General features: G+C 35.4%; 1 protein-coding gene across 3 annotated transcripts in view; it reads left to right on the forward strand.

Moving 5' to 3' along the window:
* Positions 1 to 13064, forward strand: part of LOC125661113 (dynein axonemal heavy chain 6-like) — a 73526-nt gene that overhangs the window by 2459 nt on the left and 58003 nt on the right. For 2 of the 3 annotated variants that reach the window (XM_056148138.1, XM_056148139.1), the window contains exons 5-12: positions 2261 to 2396; positions 2985 to 3132; positions 4056 to 4178; positions 4970 to 5104; positions 6944 to 7082; positions 8478 to 8613; positions 10059 to 10242; positions 11782 to 11853. In XM_056148138.1, coding sequence (XP_056004113.1) covers positions 2261 to 2396; positions 2985 to 3132; positions 4056 to 4178; positions 4970 to 5104; positions 6944 to 7082; positions 8478 to 8613; positions 10059 to 10242; positions 11782 to 11853 — 1073 coding nt within the window. The remainder of the gene's footprint in view (positions 1 to 2260; positions 2397 to 2984; positions 3133 to 4055; positions 4179 to 4969; positions 5105 to 6943; positions 7083 to 8477; positions 8614 to 10058; positions 10243 to 11781; positions 11854 to 13064) is intronic. The other variant, XM_056148140.1, reaches the window with a different exon arrangement.

Here is a 13064-nt window from a genome sequence, read left to right on the forward strand (position 1 = left end):
TTGACAGTTGCAACCTCTCAATGAGGTAAAAAATAGATTTTCAAAACCACTTGTGCCATATGTAAGATTAACAGGAGGGGAGAAAATGCAACAGAATTTGAATCCAGGCGGACTACGCAAAATTTGTTGGACTGTCGGACATTTCCGGTAAAAAAAAAATATGGGTTGGGCTGATGAAATTTTGTATAATTCTGGACCAAATGTCCAATATTGGTTTTCTGTTTGTTTTTTGTTTTGTTTATAGTATTTCCTGTATTATACTTACTTACATTTTTCTAAATAAACATGTTTGGATTGAAATATACACAAGTTAAATCGTATATTTCAATCCAAACATGTTTATTTTGAAAAATTGATACAGATCAATAAGAATTTCAGTCAATACAGAAATTTTGCATATTATAGAAATTCAAAGGGATATGGAACAATTCTTTTTAATTAATCTACTGAAGAATGAACCCCAAGGTCACAAAATGTCATTAACACTGCATGTGGTCCCATTTCCATGCTAAGGCGGGTCCATAATAAGGATTTGATTTTGTTTACATGTCACCAGGCGAGCGATGTGGCCAATGAGCCTCTTGTTATTTCCGTTGCCATTTTAAACATAATTACATTATGATTGATTGATTGTATGTTGTTTAACGTCCCTCTCGAGAATATTTCACTCATATAGTAATTACATTATGTATGTTGCAAATTTTTCAAGATTTTTTAAAAGTTACATTTCAATATATCAAATATGAATCACTTTCAGATTCTTTAGCTCTATTTGAAAAATTCAAATTACCGTTATTTCGTGAGTATTTAATTGTATATTGATGAGGTTCAGTTGGAAAAAGGTTGCACTAGCTGAAGGTGTTTATAGCATAGATGTGAAGAACCAGTCAATTTTCCATGCAGAATTTAATTGAGAAAACGATTTAGCAAGTGAATTATGGGTTTTATATGGTCTCAAAATGCGATCGCTTCCAGTTGTACAAAATAAACTTCAAAATTCAACTACGTGACTTCCAAATTTGATATTGAAAATGGAGTTAGATAAAGGTTAGCATTTGATAAAATTTTGTAAAAGTCGATCCACAGATAATTTTATGAAGTTCAACAATTAGTTAAAACTGCAAGCACACAGATTGATTGAAAACGAATTCCCTGATATAAATAGCTAGGTAATTTAACCTAGTATTACACAAAAGCTGCGATCTATATTAATACTATATTACTTTTACCCCGATACTGAATACAGTATGTTTACTTCACTGTATGGAATGTTCATGAGATTTCTTCACAGCTGTCGATCCTAAACAATATTGTTTTACTGAAATACCAGTATTTGTTTTGTTAAATGTGTTTGAACTTTCTTTTCCATGGAGAATTTTGCTTTGAAATTTTGGTTATATTCAGGAAATCTGTCTACAACATCAAGGTTACTTTGAGTGTTACATTATGCCTTGTATGTTGATAATCTGACGTGAATTATTCACTTGTTGAATTTGCAATCTTCGTTTCAATCAATGATGTTTTTGTAATTTTTGCACCTAAACTGTGGAGGAAATCTTCTGTTTAAATTATACACATGTATTATATAACGTTGGGGTATCTGTATGACCCCAGGATTCATTTAAAAATCTCAGACAACTAAGTCAAAATTCCAATCACCCGTTTATTAATCCAAATTGAGATATATGTGTTTTCTATTTCACTCCTTGAAAAAGTAGGCAGGGTAGAAAAATAGATAAATTATTTCATTTCACGAAATCATTTTATTTGAAATCTTAGTTTTTAAGGTGCTTTGAATACACTGGTCTAAATACATTACAAATAGTCTTTTCAAACATTTTGAAGATCAATAGTAGTAAAAACTTTGATTAGAGAAACAGGAAAAGAATAAGTACTAGTTTGAAATTTTGGGTTTTTTATTGATGTATGTATATCGTTAATAAAATATTTAAGGCCAGCAGTCGGAAAACAGGGAAACCGGAAAGACACATATATTTTACTTTGCATGCATGGCCTTACCTTTGAACTGAAACTCTTAATTTGCAGACATTAGAAATTTGATAAAACAATATTATTTTGGAATGATTGACATCTCAATAATTTCATAGCAATATTAAAATTTTGACTTAAGCTTAAGATGTTTCACAATCCTGGGGCCAGGGGGAAGTTCATAATAATCTGATATTTGCAATATTTTCTAGACCTTTTTTAAATTTAAGAGTACAATTTTTATATCACACCAATCTGTCCAACCTTGCAGTTGCTGAGACCCACGAAGGGTTGAATGATGCCGACGAAATAATTAGGCTGATTAAAGAGGACAAGCGAATAGGATTCTTGTATCTCAGTCCAAATGTGCCGAAATCCTCAGTCAAGTACCATTACTACAACCTCAAGTAAGTACTGCAGTTCAAATGTACTGTAAGTAAGTACCATAGTCCTAATGTACTATAAGTACCACAGTCCTAATGTACTATAAGTACCACAGTCCTAATGTACTATAAGTACCGCAGTTCTAATGTACTATAAGTATAAGTACCGCAGTTATAATGTACTATAAGTAAGTACAGCAGTTCTAATGTACTATAAGTACCACAATCCTAATGTACTATAAGTAAGTACCACAATCCTAATGTACTATAAGTAAGTACAGCAGTTCAAATGTACTATGATTACCCCATCAAGTACTGTGGACCTCTTCAAATAATACCTAGAATTAGTGATAGATTATTAAATGATTTTATATTCCACTGTTGTTAAAAATTATTTTTTGTAAGCTAATTTTATGGTCAAATTTTCATGGGGAAAAATGTTACCATAATTAATGATAAGGTGATTAATTTGGGCCCAGCATCACAATACAACAAGGGTGATGAGACACAACCTGTTGCCCTCCAGGAATACCATTTTTTTGGGGAGGGGGGGATTGAACAGATCTTCGTATTTCCCTCACTATCCTGTAATAAATGTATGTTGTTTTTCAGGGTCGTGAGTCATGAGAATATCAGCAAGACTGACCACTGTACCATCAGTCAGCAGGGAGTGACCAGGATACGGAACGACGATGAGACGGAATTTGTCACCCTCGACCGCTGGGAACAGGAATACAACTACTTCAAGAAAATCATCAAGGTGCGTGATGAAATATGTAATACAGGTGTAAATTATAAAGGTGTGTGATGAAATATATAGTACAGGTGTAAATTATAAAGGTGTGTGATGAAATATGTTGTACAGGTGTAAATCATCAAGGTGCGTGATGAAATATGTAATACAGGTGTAAATTATAAAGGTGTGTGATGAAATATATAGTACAGGTGTAAATTATAAAGGTGTGTGATGAAATATGTTGTACAGGTGTAAATTATAAAGGTGTGTGATGAAATATATAGTACAGGTGTAAATTATAAAGGTGTGTGATGAAATATGTAGTACAGGTGTAAATCATCAAGGTGTGTGGTGAAATATGTAGTACATGTGTAAGTTTTCAAGGTGTATGATAGAAATATATAGTGCAGGTGTAAAAAACTTTCAATGTGTAATACAGTGTGTTTAAGAAATGAATCTTACAATCCTTTTCTTGATGGCGGTATCATAGGGAAAAATGGACGGAAAACTTTTTCATCGATGCGCTACGCACATGATGAAGTTTTCCAGCCAGCACAGGCGTGAAAATCCTGGAGATTCTTGTGTTGCAATATGAAGCCTACATGGTGTCTTAGATTAGTTAACGCTATAACAGAAGCCTGCATGGTGTCTTAAGATTAGTTAACGCTCTAACAGTTTTTGAATGATGATGATTCAGTCCAAATCATCCAATAGTTATAGCATACAATGGACTCTTTTTCACTGAAAACCAACGAACCTTAGATCTATAATGTTACATTTCACCCAGATGTAAGTGTTTTATTTTTTTCCCCATTGAATTTACTCTGTAAGAACAACCCAGATGTCATATAATACTAGTTGTCAGTAGTTAGAACAAATCAAATAGGAAGTTTTTTTCATGATGGAGTGCAATGTTTTAAGTAGTATATTTTCGTCATTTTTTATAGATCAAGACTTTTGCGCTGTTTAGAAAATGGAAGGCATTCAATGTATGGAGAAAGAATGTGAGGACAAAGAAAATCACTGAGTGCACTAAGGCTCTCAACGAGAACCTCTTCATCGTCAACCCGGTAAGTGTGTCCTGTTTAATTAATTTAATTAACTAATTGTGAGGCAATACCGCAAACCAGGGTTATAGCGAATCTCCAGCATCAGCGAAAAGCAGTTCATTATAACCAACCTTCATTATACAGTAAAACACCGTTATAGGGAATCTCCACAGCCAGCGAAAAGCAGTTCATTATAACCAAACTTCATTATACAGTTAAACACCGTTATAGGGAATCTCCACAGCCAGCGAAAAGCAGTTCATTATAACCAAACTTCATTATACAGTGAAACACCGTTATAGGGAATCTCCACAGCCAGCGAAAAGCAGTTCATTATAACCAAACTTCATTATACAGTAAAACACCGTTATAGGGAATCTCCACAGCCAGCAAAAAGCAGTTCGTTATAAACAAACACTGTTATATCCAATAAAATATTTATTATTTTTCTCTCATAGGAAAATAGATATCACTTCATAATAAGGTATTGTCTTCCGGATTGTGAAAAGTAAAAAAAAAAAAAAAATGATATGATACTACTTGCAGGGGGTATTATTCAAACAAGGTATAAATTACCAATGAAAACATGATGCTATGGAAACAATTTTTTCCCCCCACAATCTGGAAGACAAGCCCCTGTGATCTGATGCCGGTGTTTCTTTTATTTCAATCTTTGAGACCTGCCCTGCTGAACGTGCATTTGCTGTTTATGATTTCAGTCTCTATGATCTGATGGCAATGTTTGTGATTTCAGTCTTTGAGACCTGCCCTGCTGAATGTGCGTGAGATTTATTTAGTGTTTGTGATTTCAGTCTTTGAGACCTGCCCTCCTGAACGTGCGCGAGATGTGTCATCGTATCAGTGACATGGGTCTGTGTAAGGTGGAGAAGGGAAACACGTACGCCTTGTCACAGTTCCGGGAGGCGCAGTTTACACAACTCACAGAGGTATATCTCACAGTTTATACAACTCACAGAGGTATATCACACAGTTTATACAACTCACAGAGGTATATCTCACAGTTTACACAACCACATAGGTATATCTCACAGTTTACACAACTCACAGAGGTATATCACAGTTTACACAACTCACAGAGGTATATCTCACAGTTTATACAACTCACAGAGGTATATCAGTCAGTTTACACAACTCACAGAGGTATATCACAGTTTACACAACTCACAGAGGTATATCTCACAGTTTACACAACTCACAGAGGTATATCTCACAGTTTACACAACTCACATAGGTATATCTCACAGTTTATACAACTCACAGAGGTATATCTCACAGTTTACACAACTCACAGAGGTATCTCACAGTTTACACAACTCACAGAGGTATATCTCACAGTTTACACAACTCACAGAGGTATATCTCACAGTTTACACAACTCACAGAGGTATATCTCACAGTTTACACAACTCACAGAGGTATATCTCACAGTTTACACAACTCACAGAGGTATATCTCACAGTTTACACAACTCACATAGGTATATCTCACAGTTTACACAACTCACATAAGTATATCTCACAGTTTACACAACTCACAGAGGTATATCACAGTTTACACAACTCACAGAGGTATATCTCACAGTTTACACAACTCACAGAGGTATATCTCACAGTTTACACAACTCACATAGGTATATCTCACAGTTTACACAACTCACAGAGGTATATCACAGTTTACACAACTCACAGAGGTATATCTCACAGTTTATACAACTCACAGAGGTATCACAGTTTATACAACTCACAGAGGTATATCTCACAGTTTACACAACTCACATAGGTATATCTCACAGTTTACACAACTCACAGAGGTATATCACAGTTTACACAACTCACAGAGGTATATCAGACAGTTTACACAACTCACAGAGGTATATCTCACAGTTTATACAACTCACAGAGGTATATCACACAGTTTATACAACTCACAGAGGTATATCTCACAGTTTACACAACTCACAGAGGTATATCACACAGTTTATACAACTCACAGAGGTATATCACACAGTTTATACAACTCACAGAGGTATATCACACAGTTTATACAACTCACAGAGGTATATCTCACAGTTTACATAACTCACAGAGGTATATTTCACAGTTTATACAACTCACAGAGGTATATCTCACAGTTTACACAACTCACAGAGGTATATCTCACAGTTTACACAACTCACAGAGGTATATCACAGTTTATACAACTCACAGAGGTATATCTCACAGTTTACACAACTCACAGAGGTATATCTCACAGTTTATACAACTCACAGAGGTATATCTCACAGTTTACAACTCACAGAGGTATCACAGTTTACACAACTCACAGAGGTATATCTCACAGTTTACATAACTCACAGAGGTATATCACAAAGGTTTCACTTTAAAAAAAAAAAAAAAAAATCTGTGGTTGTGTAATGAAAAATCTTTACATTGTGTCCTATGCAAATTCTCACCAAAGCAAACAAAACAACAACAACAACAAAACCAAAAAAAAAAACCCCAAAATAAAAAGAAATAAGATTAGAATGAAACAGAGAGTGGTATTTATGAAATGGTAATTTTAAGCTTGTGGTCTGAGTGTTAGGTTTTATGCTTACTCAGTAGAACAGGACTAAATCACAGAACTTGGAATCATTTGAAACACGTTAAACAGTGTTTACACATTTCTGCTCCTTGATAATAGTGCCCACTCTGTATTTTTATTTTTATCGATGTCCGTGACCTGCACTCTTTTTGATTCGTTCACTGTATTGAGAATTTCTGCAGGTGGCTGGTCGACTGTCGGAGTTCCGGGATTTGGTGAAGGAAGTGGTACGCTCCGCATGTCGGACTGCTCTTCTGGAGGCGGGATTCACGCCGGACGATTATTACATGGCAGATGATGGAGCAAATAGCCCAGGACTTGGTGAGTGATATAAATAGCCCGGGACTTGATGAGTGATATAAATAGCCCGGGACTTGGTGAGTGATATAAATAGCCCGGGACTTGGTGAGTGATATAAATAGCCCGGGACTTGGTGAGTGATACAGATAGGCCGGGACTTGATGAGTGATACAAATAGCCCGTGACTTGGTGAGTGATATAAATAGCCCGGGACTTGGTGAGTGATATAAATAGCCCGTGACTTGGTGAGTGATACAAATAGCCCGGGACTTGGTGAGTGATATAAATAGCCCGTGACTTGGTGAGTGATATAAATAGCCCGGGACTTGGTGAGTGATATAAATAGCCCGGGACTTGGTGAGTGATATAAATAGCCTGGGACTTGGTGAGTGATATAAATAGCCCATGACTTGGTGAGTGATATAAATAGCCCGGGACTTGGTGAGTGATATAAATAGCCCGGGACTTGGTGAGTGATATAAATAGCCCGGGACTTGGTAAGTGATTAAAATTGAGTGACACTGATAGATCTATTCAATCTAACAGTTTTTCAGCACTCTTCAATTTTATATACATTCAGTACATTGATTATGATACTCGTTTTTAGTAGATGCTCAACACAAACATTGCCCTCGTCAGACCAATGGATATGTCATGAATCAAGGTCACACAGACAAGGTCAAATTCAAGGTCAATTGGATCCTAGAGATCTCTTGTGATCTAGTAGAATTACATGTACTTCACTTACTTGACTTATTCCTCTTGTCCCCTGAGGGGGCATAGGGCCTCAACAATAGTTTTCCATTTAAAGTGTTTTCTATTGTTTCGGTTTCTGTAGCCTAAGTTTTTTTCTATGATGGGGTTGCTGACCCCATGCACAACCTTTATTTCCCACGAGAAGTGGAGGTTTTTATTTCAGATTCTCCTTTTCTTAGACTGATTGCCAACCAAGGCTGATGGACACAGTCTGTCCATTTGTTGGATGTCTGGGCGACTAATGGATTCCAACAACCAGGATTTTATGTCAAAGTTTTCCCTCTCCTAGATGAGCTACCCTCCAAGGTTTAACGAGCCTCATCTACCCGAAGCTACTGGTTTTAAGGCGCCAGTGACTCACCTTCACCCCTTCTCCTTGTTAGTAAAATGATTTCCGCCACGGGAAGACCAGGAGCTGGGCTTTGGTTGATAGAGGCTATATTTTACGATTGCCTAAAGGGGCACTTAAATGACATTGGGTGCTTATTTCCCAACATCACCCCTTGGCAATATCAACCTTAGGATCTACATGTACAGCTTTTGTAAATTAGAATCTTGTGACCTGATTGGAATTCTGGACCTCTCTATATTGAACTTTCGGACTGCTCTGTATTGAACCTTCGGACTGCTCTGTATTGAACTTTGACCTCTCTCTTACAGGTGACATGGCTCCTGGTACCTCATCTAGTTACATGATGCCCAGTAACTACGACATGGATATTTACGGGGAGGCCCCAGACAGGATGACCTACACAGAACAAGCCAACAAGAGAGCCCACTGCAAGCGTCTCACATGGTACGTAGAGGGCAGAATGTAGAGGGCAGAATGTAGAGGGCAGAATATAGAGGGCAGAATGTAGAGGGCAGAATATAGGGGGCAGAATACTGGCTGATAAAGGTGTATGTCACATGGTATGTAGAGGGGTAGAATATAGAGGGCAGAATACTGGCTGATAAAGGTGTATGTCACATGGTACGTAGAGGGGTAGAATATAGAGGGCAGAATATTGAGGGCAGAATACTGGCTGCTATAGGTGTATGTCACATGGTACGTAGAGGGCAGAATATAGAGGGCAGAATACTGGCTGCTATAGGTGTACAGTGTATGTCACATGGTACGTAGAGGGGTAGAATATAGAGGGCAGAATACTGGCTGATAAAGGTGTATGTCATATGGTACGTAGAGGGGTAGAATATAGAGGGCAGAATACTGGCTGCTATAGGTGTACAGTGTATGTCACATGGTACGTAGAGGGCAGAATATAGAGGGCAGAATACTGGCTGATAAAGGTGTATGTCAAAAATATTCCGTTTGTCAGTACAATTTTTCGTAAATCTTGTAGATTCCTTATTTTATGTGAGTACTGAATATCACGTCAAATCGCGAGAACATGAATTCGTAAGTGGCGGTTTGAAATTCGTAAGTGGCGGTTTGAAATTCGTAAATGGAGGTTTGAAATTCGTAAGTGGCGGTTTGAAATTCGTAAGTGGCGGTTTGAAATTCGTAAGTGGCGGTTTGATCAAGAATTTTTGCATGTGTTTTAGCAAAATAAAAGCAAGTACTTTTATTTGGATGTTGTAAAATCAAATGTATTGCTTGTATTTCTTCACTTCGAATGTACGAACTTAAAATCTCATTTCTTGAGTTCTCACTAATTTATTCTGAACAGCAATTTTCCCAAATCAAATACTCGCATAATGTATTTAAAAATTCTGTCATACACAAAGGCTTTGTAAGGTTCTGTTGAGAGAGAGAGAGAGAGAGAGAGAGAGGTTTGTACTCTTCAACAGGTACACAGTATAATCTTTAATTTGCCCCCCCCCTCCCTTTTACACACAAGTTGCATGTAAATAAACTCATTGTTATGTAATAATCAGAGTTTCACAGAGCTTTATCTGGCTGGCTGACTACCTGATGGTGAACACTCATCTGTTTCTCTCTCTCTCTCTCTCTCTCTCTCTCTCTCTCTCTCTCTCTCCCTCCCTCTCTCTCTCTCTCTGTCTAGAGATTACATATAAATAAACTCATTGTTACGTACTAGACTGAGAGTTTTCTGATTCCCACATGGCTGACTACCTGATCTCTCTCTGTATAAATAAACTCATTGTTACATATTAGATTGAGAGTTTTCTGATTTCCACACACAGCTTTATCCGGCTGGCTGACTACCTGATCTCTCTGTGTATAAATAAACTCATTGTTACATATTAGACTGAGAGTTTTCTGATTTCCACACACAGCTTTATCCGGTTGGCTGACTACCTGATCGTGAACACGATGCACGTTCTGGCTGTAAACTCTGTGTCGACACTTCTGAACTACCTGTCGGAACAGCTGCAGAACACGCCCACTCTAGAACAGATACAGGGATTCGCTGAGGAAGCGAAACTAGCCGCGGACGAACTCAAAGAGGATCCGGAAATCGTAAGTATCGCGAGGGCAAAACTGATGTGGGTTTTATTAATTGTTTTAAATTCCAAAATGTTGGGCATATTTTGGTAATCTGTAATTGCCTGATTTCCATATTTTTTTTTTTTTAGATATGATGAATATTTATTGAAAATAATTAAAGATACTAGTTTTATTTCTGAATTTCATAAATAAAAAAAAAAACTGAATTGATCATTCTAAGATGAATTTTTTGCTGTGACATTTTTGATATTTTTTGATGAATTTTTGAGAATATTTTGACGATCTGCAATAGCTTAATTTTCAAAATTCAAAATTAGATATAATGAAAATATATCTTTTAAAGAATGCATAAAAAATCTAAAGGGAAAAAAAGAAAAGAAAATGAATTGATTTATTCTCACAATAATATAGTAAATTATTGCACCAGTAATAGGTTAATTAATAACATTTGGATGTAATATTTTGTGACAATATCTAACCAGTGGTTTTATGCAGTGTATAATTTGAGTATTTATAACATTGTGTGGCAATCCCCGTTCTAGCATGTAAACGTGTGTGCAGATCTTCTGTCTGATTTTAAATTATTCCTCTCTTCATATTGCATGCGTGTGCGACACATGTGTTTCACTTATATATTATATATTTGTTTTACCAATGACTGGATTTGCTTCAATTCTAGCATATATTGTATATACTGTCCATCAATTCTTATTAAAAGTCAAAAATATTCATCTCATAAATAATTATAGATAAGTTTATTTCAATTTGGGGCCCAGAGGGCATAACAGCAAGACAGCTTATAATGAAAGAAATTTCAAAAAAAGTATTACTTTAGGGATGGGATTGATTTTTTTTATGGAATGAGGTGTTGGAGGGGGGGGGGGGGGGGGATTGAGGGAGGGGTCTGAAAATGCCTTTTTATAGAAATATAAATTGTAATGAAAAAAAGAAATTTCTTAGTTCTAAGAATTATATGCATGTTTAAAGCCTGTTAAGTTATCTTGCTTCTGTATAATATATAATGCTTGCAGGAATACTTGAAGGTTGACAGTCATACAATTTAATTACCCATATGAGTAACTTGTGCAATATGTGATGTGAAAATTCTTTATACCCAAGTCTGTTATAGAAATGCCTGTATATAATCATATAAAAAGTATTTCATATCATGAAAGCTTCCTTTATCCTTGTCCGTCATGTATATAATAATGTTCTAAAAAAATTCCCCCTTCTAGATATCCTTATATTTGATGGCTTATAGTTATAAAACTAACAGTTTGAAGCTATTTTACGCATGTAAAGTTGATTATATCAAGTTTATTAACTCAAAGTAAACTCCCAGGGATACCAGGCAGTTCTTTTTTTTTTTTATCCAATGTAAAAACATGAAAAGAAATAAACAAAAACAAAGAAATAAACAAAAACAAAGAAAAAAACAAACCAGAATAAACTTTTCAGCTGTTAGCTCTCAGATGCGGTACATGTACACAATGGTGTTATCATCCATATAAATTTTAATGTATTTTGTGTGGCTGGCCTCTGCCCTTACAGAGAGAAGAGAAAAAAGCCGAAAAGGCACGACAAGAAAAAGAAAAGGCCGAAAAAGGAAAGCTTGAGGAACAGGTAGAAGAGTTATCTCCCTTTTTTTGGGCATGTACAGCAGTTATCACCCCTTTCCAGTAGTGACACATAGCTGCCCTTTGCTATGCTTTTATATATATATATATACAGTTGTTTCCCTTGCTTGGTAGAATGATTTATTTAGAATGTTGCTTGTGTTTGAGATTCCAATATAAGCTGAGGTGGATGGGAGTTTTACTTCTATGTATTTTATATTCTCGAGAAGGACGTTAAACAATAATCAATCAATCAATCAATCTATGTATTTTATATTCTCGAGAGGGACGTTAAACAATAATCAATCAATCAATCAATGTATTTTATATTCTCGAGAGGGACGTTAAACAATAATCAATCAATCAATCTATGTATTTTACAGACTTAGATTGATAAACATTGTATCTATAGTTAAAATGTCAAACAATTTAATGGATATATTTTTTTCCTGTTATCAAAGTTTTATAGATTCATTATCACCATGACGACACTTTGTGCTGACATTGAATGTGGTTTTGGGCTGCTTATAACAACCACTATATAAAACTCTGATCTCGATATTATAATCCTCATCCATTTTTATTTTTCAATTCATGTCAGGGTTTCTATGATAATCTCTATAGTCTCATTCTCAAAATCAGAGAAAAAAATAACTTGATTTGCTTCACACAATGAACTTGAGAATTTCATCATCGTGTATAAGTTTCAGTTTTGTAGATTCTCTCAATCAACACTTCATAATGACGTATTTTTACCACGATATGAATATATAAATATGAGCATGTGATCAATCTGATGAGGGAGGAATCCAATTTAAAAGAAAATGTACATAGTCTTAAAACTTCTCTGATGACAGGACTTTTTCGTTTTGACAAGGAATCATTGGAGCACGTTGATCTGAGTTTGCATGACGTTTTAATTTCTTGAGTTTGGTTAAGGTTTTATAATTCTGAGTAGTATATGGTGATTTCAGAAATAGAATACCATCAACTTTTTTTCCTTTATCTTAGTACAAACAATTTCTTTATCTTAACTAAAGATTTCAGATTTCTTCCTCTTTGTATTAACAATAAGAATTTTACATTCTTGAAATTTGACTATTGAAAAAGAATTATTGATTCTAAAGTAATGTGTATTCAAATGAGAAAAAAAGATTAACTCTCAGGTGATAATTTTATCTATGTCATAATCAAAATGTAATTATTTCAAAATATAAA

Source organism: Ostrea edulis, chromosome 8 (assembly GCF_947568905.1).
Source record: "Ostrea edulis chromosome 8, xbOstEdul1.1, whole genome shotgun sequence".
NCBI lineage: Eukaryota > Metazoa > Mollusca > Bivalvia > Ostreida > Ostreidae > Ostrea > Ostrea edulis.